Source organism: Salvelinus alpinus, chromosome 26, assembly GCF_045679555.1.
Source record: "Salvelinus alpinus chromosome 26, SLU_Salpinus.1, whole genome shotgun sequence".
Taxonomy (NCBI): domain Eukaryota; kingdom Metazoa; phylum Chordata; class Actinopteri; order Salmoniformes; family Salmonidae; genus Salvelinus; species Salvelinus alpinus.
The window spans coordinates 13,891,498-13,908,462 of NC_092111.1; the positions used below are offsets into that span (position 1 = coordinate 13,891,498).

The 16,965-nt window shown below is 42.5% G+C and overlaps 1 protein-coding gene across 3 annotated transcripts in view; it reads right to left on the reverse strand.

Annotated features, from left to right (window-relative positions):
- The window catches only part of LOC139554758 (atrial natriuretic peptide receptor 1-like), a 110,747-nt gene that overhangs the window by 60,117 nt on the left and 33,665 nt on the right, over positions 1–16,965 (reverse strand). For all 3 annotated transcript variants that reach the window (XM_071367865.1, XM_071367864.1, XM_071367866.1), the window contains one exon: positions 3,888–4,001. In XM_071367865.1, coding sequence (XP_071223966.1) covers positions 3,888–4,001 — 114 coding nt within the window. The remainder of the gene's footprint in view (positions 1–3,887; positions 4,002–16,965) is intronic.

Consider the following 16,965-nt stretch of genomic DNA (forward strand, 5'->3'; position numbering starts at 1 on the left):
AATGTTATAGCTAGGGATGGAAATTTCAGGGTTTTGTGTGGACTTCCTAAGCCAGGATTCAGACACGGCTAGGACATCCGGGTTGGCAGAGTGTGCTAAAGCAGTGAATAAAACAAACTTAGGGAAGAGGCTTCTAATGTTAACATGCATGAAACCAAGGCTTTTACGGTTACAGAAGTCAACAAATGAGAGCACCTGGGGAGTAGGAGTGGAGCTAGGCACTGCAGGGCCTGGATTAACCTCTACATCACCAGAGGAACAGAGGAGGATTCTTGATACCATTTGAAAAGAAACACTTTGAAGTTTGTGGAAATGTGAAATGAATGTAGGAGAATATAACACATTAGATTTGGTAAAAGATAATACAAAGCAAAAACCATGAGTTTTTTTGTATTTGTTTTGTACAATCATCTTTGAAAGGCCATAATGTATTATTCCAGCCCAGGTGCAATTTTGATTTTGGCCACTAGATGGCAGCACTGTACGTGCAAAGTTTTGGACTGATCCAATGAACCATTGGATGTAAGACTGCCCAAATGTGCCTAATTGGTTTATGAATTACTTTTCAAGTTCATAACTATGCACTCCCCTCAAACAATATCATGTTATTATTTCACTGTAATAGCTACTGTACATTGGACAGTGCAGTTAGATGAACAAGAAGTTAAGCTTTCTGCCAATATCAGAGACATCTATCTCCTGGTAAATTATGTTACTTACAACCTTATGCTAATCACATTAGCCTACGTTAGCTCAACTGTCCCGGCAGGGGACCCACCGATCCTGTAGAGGTTAACCACATGACATTTGCAGGTTCTCAATGTTTAGATTTAGGAAACCTGTTTACCGGTATGCAATTATCAAATTTTAAGTGTACGTGTTACATTTCAATTCCAATATTTTCAAGTCAGTCAGCAATCGCTGTGGGACATCTAGAAATGGTCATTTCCTTGCACTTTTTGCATAATCCCTAAGTATGATTGTCAAGTATAATTACTATTTTATTAGACTGTTGTCTGACAACAGATTTAGATGTTACACCTAAATGCTAAATTCTGCATATTGGGACATGCAATTCTGGTAACCATTGCTATAATATATGGTTAGCTGTGCTCTTTTTGGCTATGCTAATAGAATATAGGTTATGTAAGAGATAAACACCTCCGTTCTGTACATTACCTTGGAAATAATGGACGACGCAGTGGAGTTAATTTTTCCAAGGTAATGTACAGAACGGAGTCGTTTATCTCACTTATACCACAGTTGTCAAAGAAAACAATACTAAAGCACACATTTACCCGTAAAAAAACATTGATATTTTCATTTTTATAAGCAAATTCATACTTGGTTGCTAAAGACGGTTGCTAGAGACGCGACCCAGTCGTTGGTTCGATTAGTTTGATATTTATGGACGCGACCCAGTTGTTCGTTCATTATGTTCATGGCAAAGTTCTTATCCCTTGCTTGCTAGCTAGCCGACTAGCTACGGTTACAGTCAAGGCAGTCAAGGCCTCTGCAGCCAGAATAACAGCAAAGTAGCTGCATTTGTATTTGTTTACGCCGTTTTCTATTGACATTCTTTTCAATACATCCATAACAATGAGCTGATAATGCCGATTTTCTCTGGCATAGCTAGAAAAGTTTGCCTTCCCATCAGGACACTCGTCGACACTGACTGTTAATTGCATAACAAACACCAGGGTAGAAGCTAGCTAAATAGTTTGTTGCTAGCAAACCTGCCAATATGACAACTGAATAAAAAAATATCAGTAGCTGTAAACAGCTGGATTAAACTAGAAACATGTGGAAGGATTTGACAGCATAGCGGCGGAGGGGACCGGAGAACTGTATGTTCATCACACCACGTTAGGTCATCAGATGCTCCAAAAAGTAAGTCTCTGGAAAAACAAATCAATGCTAGCAAGCTATGTGTTTTCCTCGTTGGACCTGTGTTTACAATGTATCCAATTTCAGTTTGTGTGGTTGTTGGTTTAGCTTTCTTTAACTTTGTAGCAAGTACGGTCTGCATGTGCAGGTACGCGTATTGCGTCATGATTGCAAGGTGTCATGATATCTTTTACAACTGTCCCGTTACCCTGTTTTCTAAGTGTATTATTGGGCTTGCTGGAGTGTATATTTTCCACACAAACTTTGCTTTCGATGGTTGAAGTTATGCCACAGAGGTTTTTATACTGGAAACGGGATTTGTCCATCAAATAGAGCCTGTAAAGTTACATATCTCCTCTTGGGAAGATTACGGGTGTTTTAGGTCTGCGGCATCATATTGTTTTCTGGAAAATAACAAACTATTGCTTTATAGCTACTGCTGGGCTAAGCTAATTCAAGTGACAGGGCTGTGTGTCACACTCCAGTGTCTCTAGTCTCAGCCCAATCAATGGCACCTCAGTTAGGAAGCTAGAAAGCCAGTCACTAATTAGTGCAGCAGCAGTCCAGGGAAGGTAGAAAGTAATGCTTCTCCTCCCATTTGGCACTTGGGAAAATTTGCTGATATACTGATTGTCATAGCAACCCGGACCCTAATGTAGAAATGGCAGCCATTATTGCACAGTGTACTTGGGCAGCCCTGCTTATTACACTATAAGACAGGGGCTAAAGTTCAGGCAAAACATCTATGTGGATTTGTCAGCTCGTGAAAGCAGTTCCATGCATCTTTAGACACATTGCATTTATGCGGTAGACAAGTTTCACCTGAATACACAAATTGGAATGTTTGGTCGATTACACAAATTGTGTGAGACATTCATTGTGTGAAACCATGTCAAGGTATATAAATGCTCGGCCGCCCGAGTGGCGCAGCTATCTAAGGCACTGCATCGCACTGCTTGAGGCGTCACTACAGACCCAGGTTCAATCCCAATCCGGCCGTGACCGGAAGTCCCATAGGGCGGTGCACAATTGCCCCTCATTGCACTCTAGTGACTCCGCTGACTTCGGTTGTCAGTTGAACGGTGTTTCCTTCGACACATTGGTGCGGCTGTCTTCCGGGTTAAGCAGGCAGGTGTTAAGGTAATTCTATGCTAGCAAATCCAAACTGAGCCAGAAGGCAAAACGCCAGAATGTTCATTCTCTACATTCTTACAAAAATGGGTTCCAAATGGGTTATTCGTCTGTCCCCATAGGAGAATCCTTTTTGGTTCTAGGTAGAATAACTATTTTTGGTAGAACCCTTTCCACAGAGGGTTCTACCTAGTTCTAGAGACCACCTTTCAAGAGTTCTGATTCAAAGCATAGAAGGGTAAAAACGATTTCAATCTTCACCTTTAATCAGCTCAGGAGGTGTGTTGGCCATCACTCTGTTGACTCCAATACAGTGTAAACAACCTGACACACATCACATTGTAGAACATCCCTATTGGCAAAGACTGAACCCAGCCTTTGTTTTTTTTAACATGAGATCCATTAGGACTGAAGAGAAATTATGAAAATTCTACAAGCTCTTGTCCCAGCAGCCTTTGAAAGGTCATGCATTGTGAAGGCAGATAGAGGCGGTACAGTTTGGGCCCACATCGGTAACTGTGAGCCAGCAGATAAGCCGCAAGAGGCGATTCCATTTCTGTTGGTCTATGAGTCTGCCTGTGAATTTATCGGTGTTTGTACATCTAATAAAACAACTTTTTTTGTCTATTTAATTCTGTTTGTGGGTCTGAAGGAGGTACAATCCTTTCCAAAGTTGGATGTTCTTGAGTGTCCATCCTATGAATAAGAAAGACACCCTCTTTGTCTCTACCACTCTCCTGCCAACATCATATGCAGTTTTACTTTTACTGTCTTATTTCTACCTTCTTTCTATTCTGGTATCACCCTGCCTGTCAATCAATTTGTCAATCAACCAACAAGCAAGCAACCAATTGGCCATCCTCACTTACCAGCGAGTCTTCTACGGTGAAGTTGAACATGTTCATGGCGTCCGTCTTCAGGTTGGAAACAAACTCCTTGTACTCCGGGTTCTGTGGCTCTTTGTAGGTCAGGATCTTCACACTCTGTCAGGATAGATGAATGACAACCAGTCAGAAAAACGCAATAACATAACACATAACATACAGATTATACCATACACATTGCCATAGTCTCATGTTACATACAGCACAAACACTCATCAACTCCTGCGTCTCATTTTAATTAGAGGTTCACAGCGAATATGTGAAACCTATTGTTATTCTTAGATTTAAAAAAAATCCTGGACATGTTCAAATAACTCAAGCATAGATTGGTAACTTTTGTCTAATTTGGCACACATACACTAGAGCCCAAGACTTGGTCAAAAAGAATGCCACCTACCGATAGGCTTATAGGTGGCGCTGTAATAAGCAGGCTCACTTATTTTATTTATTTATTTATTCTTAACTAGGCAAGTCAGTTAAGAACAAATTCTAATTTACAATGACTGCCTGCCCCGGCCAAACCCGGACGACGCTGGGCCAATTGTGTGCCGCCCTATGGGACTCCCAATCATGGACGGATGGGATACAACCAGGGACAGTAGTGATGGCTCTTGAAATGAGATGCAGTGCCTTAGACCGCTGCGCCACTCGGGAGGCCAAACACCCATATTGACCTAGAAACTTGAAATGTTGTATGTAGGTGTCTTTCCTCATGCTGAATAAATTAGTCTCAAGGACACATAAGGTCCGTCAGGATAAATATTCCTCCATCTTGGAAATTTTGGAAAACTTTTGAAAAACGTATTCTGATTAACCATACATCTCTTAACTTAGTTTGAGCTAAGGGATTGGTTAAGAGATGCTTGAGTTATTGATGAATCAGGAAATCAGACTTTACGTGTCCATTTAAATCCTTTGTAAATCCACTCCTTTGTAAATCCACTCCTTTGTAAATCCACTTCACACTTGAAACTTTTTAGGGGCATCAAAGATATTACCACGATGATCCATGTTAAGTTTGGCATTGATATCTTTCCTGGGTGGCGCAGTGGTCAAAAGCACTGCATCGCAGTGCTGAGGTGCAACTACAGCCTGGGGTTTGATCCCAGGCTGCGTCACAACTGGCTGGGACCGGGAGCCCCATAGAACGGCACACAATTGGCCTAGCGATGTCCAGGGTAGGGGAGGGTTTGGCAGGTGGGGCTTTCCTTTGCTCATTGTGCTCTAGCAACTCCTTGTGGCACCTGCAAGCTGACTCCGGTCGTCAGTCGAACTGTGTGTCCTTCCGACACATTGGTGCGGCTGACTTCTGGGTTAAGCGAGCATTGTGATAAGGCGGGTCATGTTTTGGAGGACGCATGACTTGACCGTTGCAGAGATGAGCCAAGGGATCTAATTCAGGGAGAAAACTGGGTAAAAAATATGCTTCTGGCCATACCATACCAGTGTGATAAGTACTGGGACGGGAGACTGCCTGGGAATACCAGGTGCCGTAAGCTAAAAAATAAATAAATAACCTAAAGCTTAAAATAAGGGTCGTTGGACTAAAAGTCAGATTCACTCCAAATTTGGTCTTTGTCCCTAAAGAGTTTGAGAAAATAAAGTTGATGCATTCAAAGATGATGATAAAAAGATTGTTGCCGGAAAAACGTATGTGTTATGGCTTTACACCCCCTGCTATATTGTGGATAAAGAGTTACCTGCTAAACAGAACACAGAGGGTGTTCTTTAATGGAAGCCTCTCCAACATAATCCAGGGAGAATCAGGAATTCCCCAGGGCAGCTGTCTAGGCCCCTTACTTTTTTCAAACCTTAGTAACAACACGCCACCGGCTTTGAGTAAAGCCAATGTGTCTACTCAACACTATATACAGTACGTCAGCTACTACAGAGACTGAAATGACTGTAACATTTAACAAAGAGCTGCAGTTAGTTTCAGAGTGGGCGGCAAGGAATAAGTTAGTCCCAAATATTTCTACAACTAAAAGCATTGTATTTGGGACAAATCATTCAACAAACCCTAAACCTCAACTAAATCTTGTAATAAATAATGTGGAAATTGAGCAAGTTGAGATGACCAAACTACTTGGCGTAACCCTGGATTGTAAACTGTCGTTGTCGAAACATATTGATACAACAGTAGCTAAGATGGGGAGAAGTCTGCCCATAATAAAGGCACTGCTCTACCTTCTTAAAAGCACTTATCAACAGGCCCTAGTTTAGTCGCACCTGGACTACTGTTCAGTCGTGTGGTCAGGTGCCACAAAAAGGGAACATTTCAATTGGCTCAGAACAGGTCAGCACGGCTGGCCCTTGGATGTACACAGAGAGCTAACATTAATAATATGGATGTCAATCTCTCCTGGCTCAAAGTGGAGGAGAGATTGACTTCATCACTACTTGTATTTGTGAGAGGTATTGACATGTTGAATGCACCGAGCTGAAATACTGGCGCACAGCTCGGACACTCATGCATACCCCACAAGACATGCCACCAAGAGGTCTCTTCACAGTCCCCAATTCCAGAACAAAATATGGAAGGAGCACAGTACTACTTAGAGCCCTTACTACATGGAACTCTATTCCACATCAAGTAACTGATGCAAGCAGTAAAATTTGATTTAAAAAACATATAAAAATACACCTTATGGAACAGCGGGGACTGTGAAGCAAAACTAACATTGGCACACACACATGCATACATACACACACAATAACATACGCACTATACACACATGTACACATGGATTTTGTATTCTAGATATGTAGTAGTGGAGGAGTAGGGGCCTGAGGGCACACAGTGTGTTGTGAAATCTGTAAATGTTTTGTAAAATTATATAACTGCCTTCATTTTGCTGGACCCCAGGAAGAGCAGCTAATGGGGATCCATAATAAATACAAAATACAAACATGGCCACACTATACCAATAGATGCATATCAGCACATAAGCTAATAAGCTTAAATATTCTCATAATACTTCAAAATTCTTGTACTCGTGAACCATAAGACCAAATAACACCAAATGTGGAATGTAAGCCCATGGTACATGTCTTAGTTAAGTTTAAAAAAAGGGATTGGTCGAAAGGTGGCTGAGTTATTGACAAATCAAAAATCTGATTTGAAACCACTGTAAATCCACTCCACAGTGGCTTATGAGCTTGTCATTGCTATCATAGACATCTCTAAGATGAACCACACTGAATTTGGTATTGATATCTCGAAAAACAAGGAAACTATAAACAACTCATTCCTTGCATATGTAACGCCAATGCTCAAAATAATCTTCTCCTCATGAACCATGGTCAGTTTCACTCCATATTTTGTATTTAGACTTATGATTGCACATTTATCTTTATTTCAATTTTTTATTTAACCTTTATTTAACCAGGAAGGCCAGTTGAGAACAAGTTCTCATTTACAACTGTGACCTGGCCAAGATAAAGCAAAGCAGTGCGACACAAACAACAACACAAAGTTACACATGGAATAAACAAATGTACAGTCAATAACACAATAGAGAAAGTCTATATACAGTGTGTGCAAATGGCATGAGGAGGTAAGGCAATAAATAGGCCATAGTAGCGAAGTAATTACAATTTAGCAAATTAACACTGGAGTGATAGATGTGCAGATGATGATGTGCAAGTAGAAATACTGGTGTGCAAAAGAGCAAAAAAGTAAATAGAAACAATATGGGGATGAGGTAGGTAGATTGTGGGATATTTACAGATGGGCTATGTACAGCTGCAGCGATCGGTTAGCTGCTCAGATAGCGGATGCTTAAAGCTAGTGAGGGAGATATAAGTCTCCAACTTCTGCAATTTTTGCAATTCGTTCCAGTCATTGGCAGCAGAGAACTGGAAGGAAAGGCGGCCAAAGGAGGTGTTGTCTTTGGGGATGACCAGTGAGATATACTTGCTGGAGCGCGTGCTACGTGTGGGTGTTGTTATGGTGACCAGTGAGCTGAGATAAAGCAAGGCTTTACCAAGCAAAGACTTATAGATGACCTGGAGCCAGTGGGTCTGTCAACTAATATGTAGCGAGGGCCAGCCGACGAGAGCATACAGGTCGCAGTGGTGGGTGGTATATGGGGCTTTGGTGACAAAACAGATGGAACTGTGATAGACTGCAATCCAGTTTGCTGAGTAGAGTGTTGGAGGCTATTTTGTAAATGACATCGCCGAAGTCGAGGATCGGTAGGATAGTCAGTTTTACAAGGGTATGTTTGGCAGCGTGAGTGAAGGAGGCTTTGTTGCGAAATAGGAAGCCGATTCTAGATTTAATTTTGGATTGGAGATGTTTAATATGAGTCTGGAAGAAGAGTTAAGATAGATTCTACATGATAGAGTGCTTGCTTTGTTATCAAACTGACCTTGTGTCCTTTCTGGCATCCTGTGAACCCCGTTCATTGCTGCTGCTCGCAGCAATATTTGTAATTGTTATGTATGCATCACCCTTAGTTACAACACAGGACTTCATAACCACATGCTAGAGTTGAGGGAATACATGGTTGCTCCGAGATCAGTAAGTATAAGAGCTTAGCCTACAGCAAAACAACAACAGAAGAAGCAGCAAGCCTTTTCGTTTATGTGGTAATGGATCATGATCAACAATCAAATCTGTCCCCTTGTCTTTTATCCTTCTTTGTTCTTTCATCCAAGAGTCCCTGTTCTGTTATCTTTCCCTCAATCAGTGTCTAAGCCTACAGTGGGAAGCCAGGATTTTACTGTCATTCAGCTCTGTGGCTAGTTGGGTTAAACCAATCCTCTACTAACTAAATCCAGAGCTCTGTCACCCCATTCCCACAGACATTAAATACTGTCCCCACTGTCATTCTGTCAAACTGACTGCACCAACCTCACTCTAGTAATGAATGAAGAAGAACAAGAAATACGGGGGGATATAAAATTACGCCAATGTCCTAAATTTAAAAATCTTGTAAAAATTATTCAGAAATGACAGCCATAACTATTGCCTGTACTGCACACGTTCCTTCATCCGTGCATGATGCACATGCATGCTGTCACGCCCTGACCTTAGAGAGCCTTTTTATTTCTCTATTTGGTTAGGTCGGGGTGATTTGGGTGGGCATTCTAGTTTTTCTATTTCTTTGTTGGCCGGGTAAGGTTCCCAATCAGAGGCAGCTGTCTATCGTTGTCTCTGATTGGGGATCATACTTAGGCAGCCCTTTTTCCACCTTAGTTTGTGGGATCTTGTTATTGCATAGTTGCTGTCTAGCCCTGCAGAACTTTACGTTCGGTTTTGTATTTTGTTGTTTTGTCGGAGTTCAGTATTAAATATCATGAACACTTTCCACGCTGCGCTTTGGTCTCATTCATCTAACGACAGACGTGACACATGCACACTGTACTGTACACAACCACACACACCCTGCCATTGTTTTTACTCGATAATGCTCAATTCAGGTATACAGTGCATTCGAAAAATATTCAGACCCCTTCCCATTTCTACATTTGTTCAAAACAAAACAAATGTTATTTGTCATATGCACCGAATACAACAGGTGTAGACCTTACTGTGAAATGCGTACTTACATGCCGTTAACCAACAATGCAGTTTAAAGAAAATAGAGTTAAGAAAATATTTATGAAATAAACTAAAGTATAAAAAATAAATATCAATGACAAGGCTTTATGCAGGGGGTACAGGTTAGTCAAGTTGCGGGGGTACAGGTTAGTTGAGGTAATTTGTACATGTAGGTAGGGGTAAAGTGACTATGCATAGATAATAAACAACGAGTAGCAGCAGTGTAAAAACAGAGGGGGGGGGGGGGGGGGGGGGCAATGCAAATAGTCCGGGTGGCCCTAAGATGAATTGTTCAGCAGTCTTACGGATTGGGAGTAGAAGCTATTAAGGGGCCTTTTGGACCTAGACTTGGCGCTCCGGTACCACTTTCCGTGCGGTACTAGAGAAAACAGTCTATGACTTGGGTGAGTGGAGTCTTTGACAATTCTTTGGACCATCCTCTGACACCAACTACTATACACGTCCTGGATGGCAGGAAGCTTGGCCCCAGTGATGTACTGCGCCGTACGCACTACCCTCTGTAGCGCCTTACGGTCGGATGCCGAGCCAGGCGGTGATGCCTGTAAAGCCTTACGGTCGGATGCCATACCAGGCGGTGATGCAACCGGTCAGGATGCTCTCGATGGTGCAGCTGTAGAACTTCTTGAGGATCTGGGGACCCATGCCAAATCTTTTCAGTCTCCTGAGGAGGAAAAGGCGTTGTCGTGCCCTCTTCACAGCTGTCTTGGTGTGTTTGGATCATGATAGTTTTTTGGTGATGTGGACACCAAGGAACTTGAAACTCTCGACCCACTCGACTATAGCCCTGTCGATGTGAATGGGGGAGTGTTTGGCTTTCCTTTTCCTGTAGTCCATGATCATCTCCTTTGTCTTGCTCACATTGAGGGAGAGGTTGTTGTCCTGGCACTACACTGCCAGGTCTCTGACCTCCTCCCTATAGGCTGTCTCATCGTTGTCAGTGATCATGCCTACCACTGTTGTGTCATTTGCATACTTAATGACGGTGTTGGAGTCGTAATTGGCCACACAGTCGTGGGTGAACAGGGAGTACAGGAGGGGTCTAAACACGCACCCCTGAGGGGCCCCTGATCAGCGTGGCAGATGTGTTGTTGCCTACCCTTACCACCAGGGTGCGGCCCATCAGGAAGTACAGGATCCAGTTGCAGAGGGAGGTGTTTATTCTCAGGGCCCTTAGCTTAGTGATGAGCTTTGTGGGCACTATGCTGTTGAACGCTGAACTGTAGTCAATGAACAGCATTCTCACATAGGTGTTCCTTTTGTCCAGGTGGGAAACAGCAGTGTGGAGTGAGATTGAGATTGCTTCATCTGTGGATCTGTTGGGGGCAGTATGCGAATCGGAGTGGGTCTAGGGTTTCCGGGATGATGGTGTTAATGTGAGCCATAACCAGCCTTTCAAAGCACTTCATGGCTACCGACGTGGGTGCTACGGGCGGTAGTCATTTAGGCAGGTTACCATCGCTTTCTTGAGCACAGGGACATGTAGGTATTACAGACTCGGTCATGGAGAGTTTGAAAATGTCAGTGAAGACGAATGCTCTGAGTATATGTCCTGGTAATCTGTCTAGTTACGTTACAGCCTTATTCTAACTAAAAAATTTTCCTCATCAATCTACACACAATGACAAATCACAATGTTCAAATTTATTGAAAATAAAAAACTGAAATACCTTATTTACATAAGTATTCAGACCCTTTGCTATGAGACTCAAACTTGAGCTCATCCTTGAGATGTTTCTACAAGATGATTGGAGTCCAACTGTGGTAAATTAAATTGATTGGACTTGATTTGGAAAGGCACACCCTTGTCTATTTAAGGTCCCACAGTTGAAAATACATGTCAGAGAAAAAACCAATCCATGAGGTCGAAGGAATTGTCCGTAGAGCTCAGAGACAGGATCTGGAGAAGGGTACCAAAACATTTCTGCAGCATTGCAGGTCCCCAAGAACACAGTTGACTCCATCAATCTTAAATGGAAGAAGTTTGGAACCACCAAGACTTTTCCTAGAGCTGGCCGCCCAGCCAAACTGAGCAATCGGGAGAGAAGGGCCTTGGTCAGGGAGGTGACCAAGAACCCGATGGTCACTCTGACAGAGCTCCAGAGTGCCTCTGTGGAGATGGGAGAACTTTCCAGAAGGACAACCATTTCTGCAGCACTCCACCAATCTCCACCAATCAGCCACTGAGGAGTGGCTTCCAGATCCTCAGTAAAAGGCACATGACAGTCTGCTTGGAGTTTGCCAAAATGCACTTAAAGTACTCTCAGACCATGAAAAACAAGATTCTCTGGTCTAATGAAACCAATATTGAACTCTTTGGCCTGAATGCCAAGCGTCACCTCTGAAGGAAACCCGTCACCATCCCTACGGTGAAGCATGGTGGTGGCAGCATCATGCTGTGGGGGTGTTTTTCAGCGGCAGGGACTGGAAGACTAGTCAGGATCGAGGGAAAGATAAACGGAGCAAAGTACAGAGAGATCCTGGATGAAAACCTGCTCCACAGTGCGCAGGACTTCAGACTGGGGCGAAGGTTCGCCTTCCAACAGGACAATGAAGCACACAGCCAACACAATAGAGCCCGGACTTGAACTTGATCGAAGATCTCAGGGGAGAACTGATAATAGCTGTGCAGTGACGTTCCCTATCCAACCTGACAGAGCTTGAGAGGATCTGCAGAGAAGAATGGGAGAAACTACCCCAAATACAGGTGTGCCAAGCTTGCAGTGTCATACCCAAGAATACTCGAAGCTGTAATTGCTGCCAAAGATGCTTCAACAATGTATTGAGTAGAAGGTCTGAATACTTATGTAAATGTAATATTTCAGATATATTTTTTTATACTTTTGCAAACATTACTGAAAACCTGCTTTTGCTTTGTCATTTTGGGGTATTGTGTGTAGATTAATGAGGGGGGAAAAAACAATTTAATCAATTTTAGAATAAGGTTGTTACGTAACAAAATGTGGAAAAAAATCAAGGGATCTGAATACTGTTTGCAATTTCCAAACAATCAGTGTCTGAAATAAGACCATGACCAACCAGGAATATCTGGTGCACTGAAAATTGGAATAACAGGAGACTGGTGTTTGGGGACAGAAAACCAATTTCAACACATCATTGGCACATTGGCCCAATGCTGTACTCAAGATAGTGTCTGTGACATCAGCAGATGGTACTTGTAAAATTTGAATTAAATCGAATTAGCATAATAATTGTGTTCATCAAAGTCTGTGTGTTTAAGAGAGACTTCTGGGCTGCGTCTCAATCAACTGCTTCCGCCGGTGTCTGTAAAAATAACTGAAGATGAATAGGTTCTTTCCACATCATAAGAATACGTGTCAATCCACATATTTCTTTATATACAGTGGGGAGAACAAGTATTTGATACACTGCCGATTTTGCAGGTTTTCCTACTTACAAAGCATGTAGAGGTCTGTCATTTTTATCATAGGTACACTTCAACTGTGAGAGACGGAATCTAAAACAAAAATCCAGAAAATCACATTGTATGATTTTTAAATAATTAATTTGCATTTTATTGCATGACATAAGTATTTGATCACCTACCAACCAGTAAGAATTCCGGCTCTCACAGACCTGTTAGTTTTTCTTTAAGAAGCCCTCCTGTTCTCCACTCATTACCTGTATTAACTGCACCTGTTTGAACTCGTTACCTGTATAAAAGACACCTGTCCACACACTCAATCAAACAGATTCCAACCTCTCCACAATGGCCAAGACCAGAGAGCTGTGTAAGGACATCAGGGATAAAATTGTAGACCTGCACAAGGCTGGGATGGGCTACAGGACAATAGGCAAGCAGCTTGGTGAGAAGGAAACAACTGTTGGCGCAATTATTAGAAAATGGAAGAAGTTCAAGATGACGGTCAATCACCCTCGGTCTGGGGCTCCATGCAAGATTTCACCTCGTGGGGCATCAATGATCATGAGGAAGGTGAGGGATCAGCCCAGAACTACACGGCAGGACCTGGTCAATGACCTGAAGAGAGCTGGGACCACAGTCTCAAAGAAAACCATTAGTAACACACTACGCCGTCATGGATTAAAATCCTGCAGCGCACGCAAGGTCCCCCTGCTTAAGCCAGCGCATGTCCAGGCCCGTCTGAAGTTTGCCAATGACCATCTGGATGATCCAGAGGAGGAATGGGAGAAGGTCATGTGGTCTGATGAGACAAAAATAGAGCTTTTTGGTCTAACTCCACTCGCCGTGTTTGGAGGAAGAAGAAGGATGAGTACAACCCCAAGAATACCATCCCAACCGTGAAGCATGGAGGTGGAAACATCATTCTTTGGGGATGCTTTTCTGCAAAGGGGACAGGACGACTGCACCGTATTGAGGGGAGGATGGATGGGGCCATGTATCGCGAGATCTTGGCCAACAACCTCCTTCCCTCAGTAAGAGCATTGAAGATGGGTCGTGGCTGGGTCTTCCAGCATGACAACGACACGAAGCACACAGCCATGGCAACTAAGGAGTGGCTCCGTAAGAAGCATCTCAAGGTCCTGGAGTGGCCTAGCCAGTCTCCAGACCTGAACCCAATAGAAAATCTTTGGAGGGAGCTGAAAGTCCGTATTGCCCAGCGACAGCCCCGAAACCTGAAGGATCTGGAGAAGATCTGTAGGGAGGAGTGGGCCAAAATCCCTGCTGCAGTGTGTGCAAACCTAGTCAAGAACTACAGGAAACGTATGATCTCTGTAATTGCAAACAAAGGTTTCTGTACCAAATATTAAGTTCTGCTTTTCTGATGTATCAAATACTTATGTCATGCAATAAAATGCAAATTAATTACTTAAAAATCATACAATGTGATTTTCTGGATTTTTGTTTTAGATTCCGTCTCTCATAGTTGAAGTGTACCTATGATAAAAATTACAGACCTCTACATGCTTTGTAAGTAGGAAAACCTGCAAAATCGGCAGTGTATCAAATACTTGTTCTCCCCACTGTATATCAATCTGAGCTTTCTATATCTGTCAGATAAAGGATACATACTTCAAAACACTTCCTTTTGATTTATTTTTTGATTATCTGTTTTGCCACGTATGAATGTGTTATTCAATGCGTTTCTAAATATATTTTTCTGACACAGTTGAAGTCGGAAGTTTACATACACCTTAGCCAAACACATTTAAATTCCTGACATTTAACCCTAGTACAAATTCCCTGTCTTAGGTCAGTTAGGATCACCACTTTATTTTAAGAATGTGAAATGTCAGAATAATAGTAGAGAGAAATATTTATTTCAGCTTTATTTCTTTCATCCCATTCCCAGTGGGTCAGAAATTTACATACACTCAATTAGTATTTGGTAGCATTGCCTTAAAATTGTTTAACTTGGGTCAAACGTTTTGGGTAGCCTTCCACAAACTTCCCACAATAAGTTGGGTGAATTTTGGCCCATTCCTCCTGACAGAGCTGGTGTAACTGAGTCAGGTTTGTAGGCCTCCTTGCTCGCACACGCTTTTTCAGTTCTGCCCACACATTTTCTATAGGGTTGAGGTCAGGGCTTTGTGATGGCCACTCCAATACCTTGACTTTGTTGTCCTTAAGCCATTTTGCCACAACTTTGGAAGTATGCTTGGGGTCATTGTCCATTTGGAAGACCCATTTGCGACCAAGCTTTAACTTCCTGACTGATGTCTTGAGATGTTGCTTCAATATATCCACAAAATGTTCCTGCCTCATGATGCCATCTATTTTGTGAAGTGCACCAGCCCCTCCTACAGCAAAGCACCCCCACAACATGATGCTGCCACCCCCGTGCTTCACGGTTTGGATGGTGTTCTTCGGCTTGCAAGCCTCTCCCCCTTTTTTCTCCAAGCATAACGATGGTCATTATGGCCAAACAGTTCTATTTCTGTTTCATCAGACCATAGGACATTCCTCCAAAAAGTACGATCTTTGTCCCCATGTGCAGTTGCAAACCGTAATCTGGCTTTTTTATGGCGGTTTTGGAGCAGTGGCTTCTTCCTTGCTAAGCGGCCTTTCAGTTTATGTCGATATAGGACTCGTTTTATTGTGTATATAGATACTTTTGTACCTTTTTCCTCCAGCATCTTTACAAGGTCCTTTGCTGTTGTTCTGGGATTGATTTGCACTTTCGCACCAAAGTACGTTCATCTCTAGGAGACAGAACGTGTCTCCTTCCTGAGCTGTATGACGGCTGCGTGGTCCCATTGTGTTTATACTTGCGAACTATTGTTTGTGCAGATGAACGTGGTACCTTCAGGCGTTTGGAAATTGCTCCCAAAGATGAACGAGACTTGTGGAGGTCTGGTTCATCCTTTTTTCTGAGGTCTTGGCTGATTTCTTTTGATTTTCCCATGATGTCAAGCAAAGAGGCACTGAGTTTGAAGGTAGGTCTTGAAATACATCCACAGGTACACCTCCAATTGACTCAAATCATGTCAATTTGCCTATCAGAAGCTTCTAAAGCCATGACATAATTTTCTGGAATTTTCCAAGCTGTTTAAAGGCACAGTCAACTTAGTGTATGTAAACTTCTGACCAACTGGAATTGTGATACAGTGAATTATAAGTGAAATAATCTGTCTGTAAACAATTGTTGGAAAAATTATTTGTGTACATGCACAAAGTAGATGTCCTAACCGACTTGCCAAAACTATAGTGTGTTAAGAAGAAATTTGTGGAGTGGTTGAAAAACGAGTTTTAAAGACAACCTAATACCCTGACTACACCGCTTGAGTCGCGTGCGCGAGCGTTGCAAAATAAATTTAGGAATCTATGTTATTCAAGTATTGCACCCACACTGCTCGCGAGCGTCTGCGTTGCCAAGGGCTAAAATAGAAGTCATTCCTATTTCTGACGCAGATCATGCTGCAAGTCCTGCCTCTCCCATCTCCTCATTGGTTTATAGAAGCAGGTACCCACATGCCATCTCCTCATTGGTTATACCCACGTGGGTGATTGAAAGACGAACTGTTGCCGGTTGTCGTGGTAATATTATGAAAGTTTAGATGCCAATCACCATATAAGTTAAACGATGAAAACGCCTGGAAAGAGGAGAGATGACTAGAAACGATTCGGTTGACCATTTTTATGTGTGGATTAATTGTCGGAGAAGAGGACCTTGTGCATGTCAGGTAAAATAACAACCTAATGTTTATATCCCAGGACAAATTAGCTAGCAACAGCAAGCTAGCTAAATAGGAAGAATTAGCTAGCAAGTGCAAGCTAACTAGCTAAATTGCCATAAATGTTTAATGCTTATCGACCTGTCCCCAAATTAATGTTATTGGTTCAGAGTTTGTTTTGATATTTTAACCTGCGTGTCGTGATCGCGTTTGGTGTAGGGGGACATAATACAGTTATGCACGATGGCGCACGCTCGCAGCCGGTTTGGGTTCCGTGTAGGTGTATGTAAACTTCCGACTTCAACTGTACCTACAGGGGTCCTAAAATTCAAAATCAAATATCTAAATGGCCCATGGCATTGTATGACCATCTTGCCTGAC